Source organism: Oncorhynchus masou, chromosome 29 (genome assembly GCF_036934945.1).
Source record: "Oncorhynchus masou masou isolate Uvic2021 chromosome 29, UVic_Omas_1.1, whole genome shotgun sequence".
NCBI lineage: Eukaryota > Metazoa > Chordata > Actinopteri > Salmoniformes > Salmonidae > Oncorhynchus > Oncorhynchus masou.
In genome coordinates, this window is record NC_088240.1 from 50,903,179 (window position 1) to 50,920,336 (window position 17,158).

The 17,158-nt window shown below is 42.8% G+C and overlaps 1 protein-coding gene across 9 annotated transcripts in view; it reads right to left on the bottom strand.

Annotated features, from left to right (window-relative positions):
• Positions 1 to 2,354: 2,354 nt before the first annotated feature.
• LOC135519955 (phosphatase and actin regulator 4B-like) overlaps positions 2,355 to 17,158 on the bottom strand; it is a 58,220-nt gene continuing 43,416 nt past the window's right edge. For 7 of the 9 annotated variants that reach the window (XM_064945213.1, XM_064945209.1, XM_064945210.1 and 4 more), the window contains 11 exons: positions 16,450 to 16,968; positions 13,783 to 14,139; positions 11,006 to 11,149; positions 9,365 to 9,890; positions 8,830 to 9,098; positions 5,606 to 5,831; positions 5,398 to 5,453; positions 4,908 to 4,969; positions 4,425 to 4,562; positions 4,176 to 4,252; positions 2,355 to 3,988 (listed from right to left, as the gene is read on the bottom strand). In XM_064945213.1, the coding sequence (XP_064801285.1) occupies positions 3,973 to 3,988; positions 4,176 to 4,252; positions 4,425 to 4,562; positions 4,908 to 4,969; positions 5,398 to 5,453; positions 5,606 to 5,831; positions 8,830 to 9,098; positions 9,365 to 9,890; positions 11,006 to 11,149; positions 13,783 to 14,139; positions 16,450 to 16,968 (2,390 nt within the window). In that variant the 3' untranslated portion in view covers positions 2,355 to 3,972. The remainder of the gene's footprint in view (positions 3,989 to 4,175; positions 4,253 to 4,424; positions 4,563 to 4,907; positions 4,970 to 5,397; positions 5,454 to 5,605; positions 5,832 to 8,829; positions 9,099 to 9,364; positions 9,891 to 11,005; positions 11,150 to 13,782; positions 14,140 to 16,449; positions 16,969 to 17,158) is intronic. The other 2 variants (XM_064945216.1, XM_064945215.1) reach the window with 1 other exon arrangement.

The window sequence follows — 17,158 nt, forward strand, 5'->3', positions numbered from 1 at the left end:
AAGGCCAAATTCAATATTTGATAAAATAAGTTTTTTATATATCTTTTTATACCTAAAACATAAAAAAATATGTACAAAGTTAAATTCAAAATCAAATATCTAAATGATCCACAGTATGATCATCTTAAAACAATTCTATGTCAGTTTAGAACCCCACCTACAGCTTACTCTTAAGAAACAAGCAATGCCCACTGAAAAACAAGTTGGGAAACCTATACCCGCCACCACACTACTGTATAATGTTGAGTTCACATCTCGTCAGAACTTGGAGACTCTGAAATTTCTGCCTTGCTAACTGGATGTATAGTTAATCACATGCCGTGTTCAATAAATTAGCAAAAACGATTCTGAGCAGATCTTCATTGTAAAGGGTTTAAACACTGTTTGCCATGCTTGTTCAATGAACCATAATCAATTAAGGACATACACCTGTGGAACGGTTGTTAAGACACTAACAGTTTACAGACAGTAGGCAATTAAGGTCACAGTTGTATTTATTCGCAAGTGAGCTAGGAAGGATTACCTTGTGAACGCGGCATAAAACCCAGCCCTGAAACAAAAATAATTTGCACGTCATCTCATAGGAAGACACAGAAGAAGACACAGGAAAATCTGATTCCAAATATATCATACTTTGACTAAAACGATAACATTGACTTGCATCATGGGTATACTTGTTGCATTTACTTCGCCACCATGGCCTTTTGTTGCCTTTACCTCCCTTATGTCACCTCCTTTGCTCACATTGTATATAGACTTATTTTTCTACTGTATTATTGACTATGTTTGTTTTACTCCATGTGTAACTGTGTTGTTGTATGTGTCTAACTGCTTTGCCTCATCTTGGCCAGGTCACAAATGTAAATGAGAACTTGTTCTAAACTTGCCTACCTGGTTAAATAAAGGTGAAATAAAATAAATAAAAAATAAATACTCTGGCTATCGTCTTTCATCTCAAAAAAGTGGATTTTTACTGGTGTGGGCATTTAAAGGCCCAGCTGGTCAAAATTGTATCAGCTGATGCAACGAAGACTAAGATAAAAAAATGTGTTCAGTGTAATTTACTGATATTTGCTGGTTGAAAAAGCAATCTACACAGGACCTTCTAATCAGCAGGTTTGCATGGCTAGGAGTTTCAGCTTTCGATGGTGACATCCCCCATGCAGTAAATTGATTAATAGACCAAAAACAAAGAGTTCCAAACCTCTGCCAATAACAGCTAGTTTTCAGTTTTCCCCTCCCTACCCAGAAAATAGCTAGATTTCCATTCAATTGGAGACACATTTTCATGCGAATATTCTAAAATACACAACGAAAATATGAACATTTTCCCAAAAGTGGTGTGTTTCCACCAAGCTGACCTGTTGCGGGTATAAATCAGTGCATGATGACGTGGTGCACGCAAAATATACTTTTGCTTACGTTTTCATGTACCAAATAAAAATCTAATGTTTGTGTTTCCATCTTATTTCCAACTCTGATAGTTTTGTCACAAAAAATGTTGCATTAAATAGCAAATGTGCCTACTCTGGTCTTGATACATGCACACAGTTTTCAGATAGTGTGGGTAGGCTGTGCAGGTAGGCTAGTCTACATGAGATTATTATGGATAAGAGCGAGAATATTTTAATTTGTCAAACAGCAGTCAAGCATCATGCCACAAGAATAAGACCCGCAATAATTACAAACAAATGGCAGCATTTATAAAATTGTGCCGAAACTTCCTTTTTCGGTCACAGCTGTCATGATTTTTTTTATACGGTATGACTTACTCGCATAGAAACTGGATGTAAACGTGATTAGTCCCAGAAATTTTTTTTGCTTGAGAAATATTGTTTTTCGAAAAAGCATTTCAATTTTTTTTTTTTTTATGGAAATCTGTTACAGTAAGGTACTAGTTACCCAGAAAGTATTTGATCTTTTTTCATATTAACTAGTCTAGATCCACTTGTAGGTTCTTGTGATTCAGCTATATGCCTGAATCCCAGATGAATGAGAGATGCACCATCTTGAATGATGAAGTCCCATCTTTCCCATTAATTTGGAATTACAGGATTTAGCTGGATCTTCACAATTGACGACAGGACGTGGGATGTGGACTCAATCTAAATTAGGCAATTCATTCTGGAGTGAACCATCACTTTACAGTACAGCATGCACATATTTATTCACAAGTGAGCTATTAATGCCGCATTCAAGTGCTAGTCGGAAGTAGGAAACTCAAAGATGTTAGACTTGCTAATTGTTTGAAGGCGGCACGTGTAACTGCAAACAGTTATCAAGTCTTACTTTTCTTAGTTTCCTAGTTCTGAATAGCACGTGAACGCGGCATAAGTCCAACAACAAGACAAAAAGAGTGATTAAGGCTTTTAATTATAGTTGACTATTTATAGTCAGTTACTAAAATTCTACATTTCATTAACAAAACATGAGTAAAACTGACCAGGTACACTTCAAAAATCCCATTGTTGTAGTGTTTAATTATATAGTAATATTTTGTGCTTAGAAAAATAGCAACATATAATACTTTACTATATTTAACATTTATTTTCAAATAATAAGGAAGAAAAAGATACACAACAGTAACCTAAATGCATCTGTACAGCAAAGGACCCTGTAATCTACTGACCAGAAGACGCATGATACATTTCTCCAGATAAAAAAGCATTTTCCTGACGAAATGATTCCCCCGTCAACCGTAAAATGCACTAAATTGTTTTTTCATGTTTGATTAATCAAATCCTGATCTACACTAACTGCACTTTGATACATTCTCTAAAGATGTGTAACATTTCAACTTTTATTTCATTTAAGATGCCATCATGATCTTAGCATTTTTAAACAGCTATTATTTGCAGCATTGCATGGTTTGACCTATGTTAGAGAAGTACAAAAAAATTCAAATAAAAAAATAATTATGTATTGATTCAATAATTGCACTGTGTTGGCTTATGCAGCGAATTGAAGAAATCTGCTACATGAAAAACCAGCATTCTACTGTCAGCATGGGGATCAGTGTCTGGCAAAAAAAGAACGAAACAAATAAAAAGAATAGCACACCAACTACCTCCTCATTGTGTTCTTTCCTATGACTAGTATCAGCTCAAATGCTCACCCCAACGTTACAGCCAAATACAAATACAGGCAGGGCAGGCTAGCGGTTAAGAACGTTGGGCCAGTAACCAAAAGTTAGCTGGTGCGAATCCTCAAGCCTACTAGGCGGGAAAATAAATCTGCTGATGTGCCCTCAAGCAAGGCACGTAACCCTAATTGCTCTTGTAAGTCGCTCTGGATAAGAGCGTCTGCTAAGTAACTAAAATGTAAAAATGCACACTAAAAAACAGGTTCAAATAAAAGCAGTAATTTATGTTGTGATCAAAATATTATGCATTACAGTTGTCATTATTAGAACTCTCCAAAGTTTCAGTCTAACAAATCACAGAAATTTTTACACAATTATCCCAGAGCTTTTCCAGTCTTGGGGAACGGCAAATCCCACAGTCGTCTTCCTCCTCATCCTCTTTCTGCAGCTTCCTCTCTAACATGTATTATCACTGTGTTTATTATTGTAGCTGTCATTATTAGGACTATTATTACTGTAATGTTATTACATTTACATCTCTGCAACATGGGTTAACTGTGCCATACAGAGTAAAAGCAGAAAAAAGGCAAACGGTCATTGTCAGTGGAACCAAGTCCCTGAGGGATAACACACATTGGCAGTGGTTCCCAGTCAGTCCTCCACTTTGTTGGCACTTGGTTCCCCCTAATGTCCGGGAGAAATACTGCATCTGGTCCTCAGTCCCCCTGTTTTCAGTTCAGTCAATTCCAGGGCCTTCCTTGATGATCTGTACCTTACATTCAGCAACATAAAAAGGCAGTCTGTTTAGGGAGCACCAAGACCCTACGACTCCTCTCCAGAGACTCCGCCAGCCACTGGTTAAGAAAGTGCTTTCCAGTATGGGGTGGATGCTAAGGCCGGTGGAACCTAAAGAAAGGGACATCAATGATAATTTGATCAATCACGACAACTCAACATATCAAAAAGGTATTTTCCATGGCTGTAAGAGCTGCCAATTAAAGGGACCGAAACAAATGTCTTAGTATGTTAATTCAAGATCTATATTATGGAATGGTGCATATAACTTCATGTTGTCCATAAGCTGAGGAAGTACCTTGTATAGATCTTACTGTCTTCATGAACCTCCATTTCAGAGCTCTTAAAGTCATTGAGCTCCTTCCGAATGGCAGCCTGGACAGAGGGGAAATTAATATAGTGAATACTTGCATAAGGCAGCATCTAAATACTAAAGTAGAGACAGAAATATATACTTCCTTTACTAGGCAATAAGATATACTGGTGTCAATAAATAAGTGCATTACAAGCCGTGATTTAGGGAGCTATGAGTGACAGCTGATTGTACCTTGTCGGCGGGTGTTAGCTTGGTCCAGGGCTTGTCCGCTCGCCGATCGTAATCATTGGCTGTGGTGACCTCCACATACTCGTGGAAGCGCAAGATCTTTCTGGCCTGAAGCTCAGCAACCGTGGGCCTCTGACTCAGCTAGAGGAGTTGTATAAAGAGTTTAAAGGGATACCTTCAGGATTTTGGCAATGATGAATTTTATCTACTTCCCCAGAGTCAGATTAATTTATGTTCAGTATGAAGAAAGTTAGAGGTAGTTTTGCGAGCCAAAATGGTATCCACAAGTTCATCTGAATCTGGGGAAGTAGATAAAGGGCCTCATTGCCAGTCTCCCTTGAATAAGACTACCTTCCATCTTCTCTCAGCTCGTTTTATAAAAATTCACTCTAGTTAATCCTCTATATGTAAATGTTCTGTTAAATGAGAGAACTATCTTATTACAGGTAACAGTGGTGTGTGTGTGTGTGTGTCACTGGTCTTTACCTTCCTGGTGAGCCTACGTTTGATTTCTCGGACCTCTGCCTGCCTGTCTACCTGGTTCTTGGCTGGAAAGGAGAGCGAGTCAAACCAATGTTTAGAACCCTGTACAGACATTCACCAAATTGTGCAATTGTTGTCTATTCACAAAGATTGGATTTTCCAATGGGACTTAACAAAGGTACTAGGTACAAATCAAAAGTACACCGACATCATTTTTTTCTTCTAATCCACGATGATAAGAAGTGGCCTCATGCTCTTGAAATGTGGCCTCATTTATATAAATAACAAGAGAGAAATACCAGAGGGGATTGATCAGTGATTAGGTGAAAACCTAGGCCCCATTCTAATTCCATAAAAGTGCATTATTCAAGGAAGGGAGGAAGGAAGTTCTCTGATTAGACGTGATCAGACAGGTGAAGGCAAGGGCTTCACGCCTCCACCACTATGCTTTCACCTGTTGAAAAAATTGTGATGGGGAGTTGGAAAGACTTACGTTGAAGGATGTTTCTCTGCTCCAGCTCCTCTGCACTGGGTCTCTGGCTGAGACGCCTAGAGGATAGAAGTTAGAATATCAATATCACATCAACCTTGTGTTAGATTTGGTGTGTGTATATGTGGAGAGAGAAAAGAGAGAAAGAGGGAGAAAGAGAGAGAAGAGCAAGAAGAAAATGATAGTGAGACTGTGTGGCTTTATCTATTACCTTGTGAGTGCAGAGCCTATTTGTGTGCGTATGGCCTCCCATTGCTCCCTGCTCTGCCACGTCAGCCCTGTTGACCCTTGGTGTGTGTGTCCTGGTGTGTGTCCCGGAGTGCATCGTTCGGTGTGACCGCTGGACTTGTCCTCTCGAGCATGTTTCTCTGGCGCGTGTCGGTTACTCAGTTTCAAAGCTAAAGTGTCTTTCCTTCTGACCCTGCTGGCCAAAGCACCTGAACAAGAACCACAGAGAGATGGAGTCAGGTATACAAAGATATACAGTACCAGTCATTAGTTTGGGCACACATACCCATTCAAGGGTTTTTATTTGGACTATTTTATACATTGTAGAATAATAGTGAAGACATCAAAACTATGAAATAACACATCTGGAATCATGTAGTAACCAAAAAAGTGTTAAACAAAACAAAATACATTTTAATGTTTGAGATTCTTCAAAGTAGCCACCCTTTGCCATATTGGTAGCTTTGCAAACTCTTGGCATTCTCTCAACCAGCTTCACCTGGAATGCTTTCCCAACAGTCTTGAAGGAGTTCCCACATATGCTGAGCACTTGTTGGCTGCTTTTCCTTCAGTCTGCGATCCAACTCATCCCAATTGGGTTGAGGTCGGGTGATTGTGGAGGCCAGGTCATCTGATGCAGCACTCCATCACTCTCCTTCTTGGTCAAATAGCCCTTACACAGCCTGAACGTGTGTTGGGTCATTGTCCTGTTGAAAAACAAATTATAGGCCCACTAAGCGCAAACCTGATGGGATGGCGTATTGCTGCAAAATCCTGTGGTAGCCATGCTGGTTAAGTGTGCCTTGAATTCAAAAGAAATCACGGACAGTGTCACCAGCAAAGCACCCCTACACTTCCTTCTCCATGCTTCACGGTGGGAACCACACATGCGGAGATCATCCGTTCACCTACTCTGCATCTCACAAAGACACAGCAGTTGGAACCAAAAATCTAAAATTCAATTCAGATCAAATTTTATTTGTCACATACACATGGTTAGCAGATGTTAATGCGAGTGTAGCGAAATGCTTGTGCTTCTAGTTCCGACAATGCAGTAATAACCAACGAGTAATCTAACCTAACATTTCCATAACTAATACCTTATACACACAAGTGTAAAGGGATAAAGAATATGTACATACAGATATACGAATGAGTGATGGTAGAGAACGGCATAGGCAAGATGCAGTAGATGGTATAGAGTACAGTATATACATATGAGATGAGCAATGTAGGGTATATAAACATAAAGTGGCACAGTTTAAAGTGGCTAGTGATACATGTATTACATAAAGATGGCAGTAGATGAAAAGATGCAGTAGATGAAAAAGAGTACAGTATATACATATAAGATTAGTAATGTAGGGTATGTAAACATTATATTAAGTGTCATTGTTTAAAGTGGCTAGCAATTTTTTTTACATCAATTTCCATTATTAAAGTGGCTGTAGTTGAGTCAGTATGTTGGCAGCAGCCACTCAATGTTAGAGGTGGCTGTTTAACAGTCTGATGGCCTTGAGATAGAAGCTGTTTTTACAGTCTCTCGGTCCCTGCTTTGATGTACCTGTACTGACCTCGCCTTCTGGATGATAGCGGGGTGAACAGGCAGTGGCTCGGGTGGTTGTTGTCCTTGATGATCTTTATGGACTTCCTGTGACATCGGGTGGTGTAGGTGTCCTGGAGGGCAGGTAGTTTGCCCCCGGTGATGCGTTGCGCAGACCTCACTACCCTCTGGAGAGCCTTACGGTTGTGGGCGGAGCAGTTGCCGTACCAGGCGGTGATACAGCCCGACAGGATGCTCTCGATTGTGCATCTGTAGAAGTTTGTGAGTGCTCTTGGTGACAAGCCGAATTTCTTCAGCCTCCTGGAGGTTGAAGAGGCGTTCTTCACAACGCTGTCTGTGTGGGTGGACTAATTCAGTTTGTCCGTGATGTGTACGCCGAGGAACTTAAAACTTACTACCCTCTCCACTACTGTCCTGTCGATGTGGATAGGGGGGTGCTCCTTCTGCTGTTTCCTGAAGTCCACAATCATCTCCTTTGTTTTGTGACGTTGAGTGTGAGGTTCCTGACACCACACTCCGAGGGCCCTCACCTCCTCCCTGTAGGCCGTCTCGTCGTTGTTGGCAATCAAGCCTACCTAATTTGGACTCATCAGACCAAAGGACAGATTTCCACCGGTCTAATGTCCATTACTTGTATTCTTTGGCCCAAGCAAGTATCATCCTCTTATTGGAGTCCTTTAGTACTTGTGTCTTTGCAGCAATTTGACCATGAAGGCCTGATTCACACAGCCTCCTCTGAACAGTTGATGTTGAGATGTGTCTGTTACTTGAACTCTGTGAAGCATTTATTTGGCCTGCAATTTCTGAGGCTGGTAACTGTACCTCTGCAGCAGAGGTAACTGCTGGGTCTTCCTTTCCTATGGTCCTCATGAGAGCCAGTTTTATCATAGCGCTTGATTGCTTTTGCAACTGCACTTAAAGAAACTTTCAAAGTTCTTGAAAATTCCCACATTGACTGACCTTCATATCTTAAAGTAATGATGGACTGTTGTTTCTCTTTGCTTATTTCAGCTGCTCTTGCCATAATATGGACTTGGTCTTTTTTACCAAATGGGACTATCTTCTGTATACCACCCCTACATTGACACAACACAACTGACTGGCTCAAACGCATTAAGGAAAGAAATTCCACAAATTAATTTTAACAAGGCACACCTTTGAATGTAAATGCCTTCCAGGTGACTACCTCATGAAGCTGGCTGAGAGAATGCCAAGAATGTGCAAAGCTGTCATGAAGGCAAAGGGTGGCTACTATAAAGAATCTCAAATATAAAATATAATTTGTTGAACACTTTTTTGGTTACTACATGATTCCATATGTGTTATTTCATAGTTTTGATGTCTTCACTATTATTCTACAATGTAGAAAGAAAGGTGTGTCCAAACTTTTGACTGGTAGTGTATAGGTATCATGTGTGGCTCAATTGGTAAGAGTGCAGTGCTAACAATGACAAATGAGGGGTAAATTCCCGCAGGGATCAATAGTCACATACAAAAAGTGTATGCGCTCACTCTACTGTAATTCACGTCTAAAATGTGTCTGATAGGTGGCATATATACTTTTACAGTATTTTAAAGATGCTGCTATATCTGAGTATAAATGTTTATCCATAAAGCAATTCAAGTGAGACAGAGATACATACTGGGTGGAGGCTCATCCTCCTCATCCTCGTCTGAATCTTCATCTTTATAGAGCACTGGCCCGTCCGAGTCGCTGTCGTCCCTTTGCAAGTCCTGCTGTTCTTCCTCCTCCTCCTCACTGCTGTTGGGTCCCTCAGGGATGACATTGATGCTGGGCTCTCCCACCATGCACCTCCTGCTCCGTGGCTCCAGCTCTGGCTGGGGGAGCTCCCCATCATACTCCTCCTCTTCTTCATCCTCCTCCTCCTCCTCCGAGTAGTCATCCTCAGCCCTGACAGCGTGAGAAATGGAGCGATGGAAACCAGATGAGTTTAACAGAATAAAAGCCGTCAGTCACATATCATTATTGATGATAATAAATCTGATAATAAATCATTGGCATCACAGAAAGATTGTGTGGCTAGATCCTTTCATAAGTCCTAGACAAGGTCATGCCAACTTTACATCTATTGTTTCAGGTGTGATTTTTACTCAAGTCTAGAACATGGAGGAAATACCACAGTGACATATAGGACCACAGTGACATATAGGACTCACAGTTTCAGAGGCTGGATGCTGACGGCTAGGGGCCGGCTGCGGTCCCCCTGGTACTCAGGTGGTGTCTCGAAGAGCAGGGAGTGAGCTGAGCGCTGGGAGCCGTCGGGATGTGGCTGGGCCGGGCCGGGGCTGGACAGGGCCCTCTGGATCATGATGTGCAGGGGGACGGGGGCCGGCCACTGGGGGGGCTCACTGGTGGGGCTGGGGGGGTCAAAGAGCAAGGGCTGGGGGATGGGATGTTGGTAGGAGTGCTGGTGGTGGAGGTAGTGCGCTTGCAGATGCTGGCGGGGGGGAGAAGGGGGGATGTGGTTGGGTAAGGGCGGGGACGGGGGAGGCATCTGGAAGCCTGCTGAGTGGTTATGATGGTCCTCAGGAGAAAGCAGGGAAGGGGAGGGGGTGGAGACAGACTGGGTGGACGCAGACGGGTCCTCCGGGTTGCGCTTTGTGACAGGGGTGGTCCTCTTGGGGGGCATCGGTGGGGAGGGCTTAGTTGGCACCAGTCTGGTACCGGCCTGGGTGAGGTTGCCTGTGTGATGGAGAAACAGTTTATTGAATGTGTCACACATTGATAAACACACGTTCACTTACTTTATTAACCTATATCTGGGCTTTCAACTGCGGATCAAGTGAGTGCACAAGCTTGTTAACGTCTCCATTTACATGTAAGATCGAGCCCAAGTAACATGGTTGAGTGCACATGAATGGATATACACACCCAGATCACATGACTGAGTCCACATGAATGCATAGGTCCACAAACACAAGTCACATGACTGGGTCCACATGAGTGCATCCGACAGGGTCTTACATTACAAATGGGTGCATGTGGCAATCAAGGTTACAGTGAGGGTTTGAATAAGTACACATGCACTAGAACACACACAGACCATATACAAATCGAATTGGCCAGTATGCATCCATCGCTTCTTAGCATCTCTGAACTGAGAATTATGAAAAAACTCTGTTCAACCAAGCTGGAATAGACATTTTGCGATTGCATGCAAACCTTTAAATATGTAAGCTCGATACAGTTGCTGGTGAATGTGTAAACATGAAATAGCTTTAAAATACAAAGCCATGGAGACATACTGCATTGGAGTACAATTAATCACAGCAGCAGACTGATTGAGCGCCAGACATGAAGCATACTAGACTGGATTTTAACATCTGCTTTAAACAGAGTCAAGCCCCTTCTCTCCTCTCACGCTCCAGAGCAGATGTGTGTATTAGCCTTTATGGGGCAGCCTGGTCTGCGCTGGGCTGCCACAGCTAGCCATCACGGGAGGTAGTAGTACACATATGGTGGTCAGACGCCCATGTACACCCACTTACACGCACACCTCACTCAACCTTGTTTTACGCGCATGCAGCCTAACGTGGCATGAGCAGAAGAGAGCACTCAATCCAGGCCGTTATAGGTTAGTCCATCAGTTGCATCCAGGTAGCGTTTGGCATGAGGCATTTCAAGTCAGGATAATGAAATATGATGACGCAAGTAACCAGAAGGTTGACGTTAACAGGGGTGTGGCATACAGCCACACATACAACGCAGGCTTGGGAAGACGTTAGAGAGACAAGGTGGGCACCATTGCTGCGGCGATGTCAGTGAAGAGGGGCATTGGTGGGCATCCTTTGTTTTACCTGACCGCAGGCCTCTGCCATCCCGCCGGCACAGGTAGACAGGGAGGGACAGGTAGACATCATAGTCGCCCTCGCGTTTCCAGCAGGACCAGTAGAGGGGCAGTTGGGAGTCATTCTGGTTCTCACCCCCCTGTAGAGTGGAGGCTGGCAGGGGATGAGAGGCACGACACACAGGCCTTCAGCTCTCATATAGGCTGGCTGAATGTATACACTGTGTATAGGGTGACCAGATGTCCCTGATTACCAGGGACAGTACCCAAATTTAGTGGCCTGTCCCCGGCTAGAGCTGCCCACCCCAAAATTATCCCCGATTATCCCTCAGAAAACAAGATGCAACTGTTGATAATGAGGTTTATATTTCAATAATCAAAACACTGTATCCAGTCAGATTTGCATGTACAAATTGTCTATCCCTGTACCAAACTTGTTTGACCATTGATACAAACATGTAACCACTGCATGAACAACCATGCCCACCAGGCTGCTAAACATGTGATTCTGCTAAACAAGTGATCCATTTCTGTGTTAGAATTAAAACAAGTATTTGAAAGGAATATAGTGAAAATTGATAGTTAACTATAGTTCCATACCATTGTTTTTTATATACAGTGCCTTGCGAAAGTATTCGGCCCCCTTGAACTTTGCGACCTTTTGCCACATTTCAGGCTTCAAACATTAAGATATAAAACTGTATTTTTTTGTGAAGAATCAACAACAAGTGGGACACAATCATGAAGTGGAACAACATTTATTGGATATTTCAAACTTTTTTAACAAATCAAAAACTGAAAAATTGGGCGTGCCAAATTATTCAGCCCCCTTAAGTTAATACTTTGTAGCGCCACCTTTTGCTGCGATTACAGCTGTAAGTTGCTTGGGGTATGTCTCTATCAGTTTTGCACATCGAGAGACAGTATCTCGGACCTGCCTGGTGTGTTCCTTGTTCTTCATGATGCTCTCTGCGCTTTTAACGGACCTCTGAGACTATCACAGTGCAGGTGCATTTACACGGAGACTTGATTACACACAGGTGGATTGTATTTATCATCATTAGTCATTTAGGTCAACATTGTATCATTCAGAGATCCTCACTGAACTTCTGGAGAGAGTTTGCTGCACTGAAAGTAAAGGGGCTGAATAATTTTGCACGCCCAATTTTTCAGTTTTTGATTTGTTAAAAAAGTTTGAAATATCCAATAAATGTCATTCCACTTCATGATTGTGTCCCACTTGTTGTTGATTCTTCACAAAAAAATACAGTTTTATATCTTTATGTTTGAAGCCTGAAATGTGGCAAAAGGTCGCAAAGTTCAAGGGGGCCGAATACTTTCGCAAGGCACTGTATTTTTGCACAGCTTGCCCCATATAAAAAAAATCCATGATTTTCATTTCCAATATCTGGTCACCTTAACTTTAACTACATATACACCAGGGTGGTGTTCATTTGGGCACACTGTAGAACAACATTTTAAATACAGTCCTGGAAGTCCTTCCTGGTTTCAGTCAGTTTAAAAAAAATAACAACGTGTGGTGTCTAATGAACACGACCAAGGTGGATATGCTTACACTTAACGCACTACCAGCACCCAGAACAAGAGGGTTTGCGTAATTAGAGTGTCTGAGGGGCTTGCCTGGGCTGTGAGAGGGGAATCAATGGGGAAAGTGAAGAGGTAATCAAAACTCCTTCAGTTTCGGGCCCTCTAGGTTAGCCGGTGAAGTAATCACTCTGTACCTAGCTACCTGTTAGGAATTTTCCTAATTAACTAGTGGAATACTTTTGAAAACAGTCACTACTGGCTCAGCTACCATTCATATACAGTTTGATATGTTTCAACAACAGCTGGGCAAGCAATGATCGCATATTCAGTATCATGTCATGTCCCCATTGATGTCCCCATCATGTCCCCATTGTTCAGAGTATTCTATGCCACCTCGTTTAACAAATACGACATGGTTTAATACATAAGAATTGTTTACATAATGTGAGAGCTGAAATGTCTACATACATTCTAGAACGTACAAATTAAATAGCTTGAAAGACTGTAGATGGCAAATAGGTGACACGAGTGCATGGCAAATGACTTCCAAGCGTATCAGCTCCAGGCTTAACCAACCAACCTACATGTAAAATGGCACAGGAAACTAGAGGGAATATATACAAAAAATCTGTTTAAACAGTCCTAAGGTAATAGGCGTATCAGATCTCAAAGAGAACAGTGAATAAAGTCGGGCTCCCCTGACAAGAATTGCCCCTGGTAAAAACAATAATAATATTGCCTCCGTATGGAGCTGAGCAGCAGCAGGCTCAGAGCCACCAGAGTCAGTGGTGTCCTGGGAGAGATACAATGCCAGGCAAAATCTGCTCTGCTGCTGCTGTCTAAAATAGTTCAGTCTTATTAAGTTATCGTCTAGGGAACAGCTGCTGGAGCCGCAGGGATAACATCATTATAAAGATGAGCGGCAAAGTGTGTGTGTGAGATAGAATGTGTACATACATGTGTACATACATGTCCTTTGTAGTAATGCCTATGCATGTAACGTGAGTCTTCTGCAGACATGTATGCATGTGACACTACATGTTACGCGAGGAAGCTCCACTGAGTGTGTGTGTGTGTGTGTGTGTGTGTGTGTGTGTGTGTGTGTGTGTGTGTGTGTTGATGCAAGCTGCACCTGGTCTCCTCTGGCAGCTAATAAGCTAATTCTGCCATCCCGTGATTAAACAGGCAGCTGCGGTCCCTACTACTACTACAATCACCACAACTAGTACTACTACTCACCCAACATGGCAGCATTAATGCCCCTGTTGACGGGCTTGGGCAGGGGGAGGGGAGGCTGCTTGGTCGCCTGGGGGGTGGAGGATGGAGCGAAGGACACTACTGCTGAAGATTGGGGGTTGGCGCCTGCAGAGGAGACAGTTCGGGCAGGCATTGCAACTGCAGAGGAAGAAGAGGAGGAAGAGTACGTGGTTGCAGGGTGGTTGGATGGGGTGTGGGATGAGGGTGACCCTTCGCTGCCGGGCTCGGGGGTGGAGCTCATCAGCCACTTGGGGGGCATAATGGACTGTTTGGGGGGCAGAGACTCTCGGAGAGTGTCCCGCAGCAAATCTGGGTCAGGAACAACATGGCTCTCTGATTCTGCAAAACACACAGCACACAAAACACGTTACATAACATACATGTGTTAAAGAGCACTATACATTTAATAACTAAATCATCATCATGAGAGACACATGAGCGCATTTGTGTCAAAGACCGCACACACAACAACTCACTACACACGGCTAGCCTTTTTGGGTGCGTTTGGCTCTTTCAAAAATGGAAAAGATACTATCTCATCCCTAAAAAAACAAATGTTTCAGTCTTGTGTTGAAGCACTGAGCCAATTTGTGCCATTCACTCAGTCACTCTAGTGTGTGTGTGTGTGTGTGTGTGTGTGTGTGTGTGTGTGTGTGTGTCAAAACACTTGTATGAGATTGTCATTATCAGGGGATCAGCTGTGTAGATAAACAGTGCTGTAACTACAGTACTAAACCCCCATTCCCCTAGCCCTCCAACCTGCTTCTTATCCCACGCCATTCCTCAAAGCTGAAGTTTATTTATAGACAAGTCCTTATCACATGCTGATGTCACAGAGAAAATAGGAAATAGTGCCTTCAGAAAGTATTCACACCTTTACTTTTTTCAAATTTTGTTGTGTTACAAAGTGGGATTAAAATGTGCCCTTTTTTGACAATGATCTACACAAAATGCCCTAATGTCAAAGTGGAAGAAAAATTCTAACAGTTTTTTTTTATGGAAAATAAAACCCATAATATATCTTCATTAGATAAGTATTCAACCCCTAAGTCAATACACAAATCACTTTTGGCAGCAATTACAGTTCTGAGTCTCTGGCACACCTGGATGGTACAATTTTAACCCATTATTATTTAAAAAATGATTCAAGCTCTGTCAAGTTGATCATTGCTAGACAGCAATATCCAAGTCTTGCCACATAGCCAATTTCAGTCAAAACTGTAACTAGGCCACCATTCAAGGTTGTCTTAGTAAGCAAGCCCAGTGTATATTTTGCCTTGTGTAATTGTCCTGTTGAAAGGTGAATGTGTCTCCAAGTTTCTGTTGGAATGCAGACTGAACCAAGTTTTTCCTCTCAGACTTTGCCTGTGCTTAGCTCTATTCCATTTCCTTTCATCCTAAAAAAAAAAACTCTAGTCTTTGCCGATGACAAGCATACTCATAACATGATGCAGCCACCATGCTTGAAAATATGAAGAATGGTACTCCGTGGTGTGTTGGATTACAGGTTTCCTGAACAGGCTTCCTTCTTTGCATTCTGTCATTTATGTTAGTATTGTGGAGTAACTACAATGTTGTTGAGCCATCTTCAGTTATCTCCTATCACAGCCATTAAAATCTAAACTCTAACAGTTTCCTTCCTCTCTGGCAACTGAGTTAGGAAGGGTGCCTGTATCTTTGTAGTGACTTATTTTGGCTTGCCATTACAAAAGGGTTGAACATTTATTGACGCAAGACTTTTCAGCTTTTCATTTTTCTAGAAACGCATTTCTAGAAACATAATTCCACTTTGACATTATGGGGTATTGTGTGTAAATCAGTGACACAAAATATAAATTTTATCCATTTAAAATTCAGGCTATAACAACAAACAGGAAAAAGGTCAAGGGTGTGAATACTTTCTGAAGGCACTGTAGGTCAGAGAAAACCGAGGGAGAGGTAAAAGGGGAGAAAAAGAGAGGGAGAGAGAAAGCGAGAAGATTAAGATATAAATCAGGGAGAGTATAAGATCTAAAAGAAACAAGACACTACAGACCATTTAGCTCAGTGTGTAATAGCTGGAATTGTATCAATTAGCTTTAGCTCTTCAGCAGGGTTACGGTTGAGCTGCCAGCCATTAGCTTTTAAGGACAGGAATGGTTAAAACGATAATGCCGCATTAATTACGAAAGGAGGAGAGGATGAGCTAGTCCCTCTATTCCCTTCGGCTCCCGAATAAGACACATAGCTGGAGCAGGACTCTGGGGAGCAAAGAGGCTCCGAGACTCCTGTCTATATCTGGGGCCAAACCAGAGGACTGAAGAGGAGGAAGATTGACTGGAGAGAGGGCAGTCAGAAAACCAGGCTCCAGGTAGAAGTTGCCCTTATGCAAAGATCTAGGATCAGCTGATCGTTTTCAAATCTTCCATTAGGGGGAAAACACAAACCTTAGATCAGTGTCTAAGGACAGCTTCACCCTACTCCACAGAATAAGGTTGTGTGTGTGTCAAATCAAATTTGATTGGTCGCATACACATATTTAGTAGATGTTATTGCGTGTGTAGCGAAATACTTGTGTTCCTAGTTCCAACAGTGCAGTAATATCTAACAAGTCACAAAAATACACACATATCTAAAAAGTACAATAATGTGTTGGTGTTAATAGCTCACCTCTACGGGCCCTTCCCTCCTCTGCGGACGCGTGCCGGGGGAGGGTAGGTTTCCATGCGGTCTCAGCAGGGCGACTCCTCCTACCGTCCTCTGATGGCGCCTTCTGCAGGCCCGGCAGCTTGTCTCCGTCAGAAGGGTGGAGTCTGCCCCCGCGTCTACCCTCCTCCTGTCCCATCCCCTGCACCTGGACCATCGCCTGGCCCTGCCAGGCCATGTTAGACTTCCATTCCCCCTCCCCCTGGGACCCTCCACCTCCTCGCCGGCCCTCCTCCTGCTGTCCGGAGCCTCTGGGGCCACCCTGGCGGTCTACGTCCGGGGGGAATCGGACCCTGCGGTCCTCTATCTGGGGCAGCCAGGCTGGGTTAATCTTAAAGTCTGAGGGGTTCATCCCAAGGTCTGAGGGGGGTCTTGTCTGGTTTTCCTGCCCTCTGCCCCCTCCACCACCACCACCACCACCCATGGGCAGGGTGTGGCCATTCTTCACGTAGGACTGTTTGGGGCTGTGAGGATCGTCCCCTTCTGTCACAAAAATGGACACAAGCAGTGAGACTTTCCATACAGAGTCACTCACACATAAGAAGATCTATAAACTAGCACTACTTTGAGTCACTAACCAAGTGTGAGGGAGGGGTTAGTCAGAAATCTAACAAAGCCATTATCTCTACTCAAAATGTTCTGCATATTTGAGTATAAATGGTCAAACTTAATT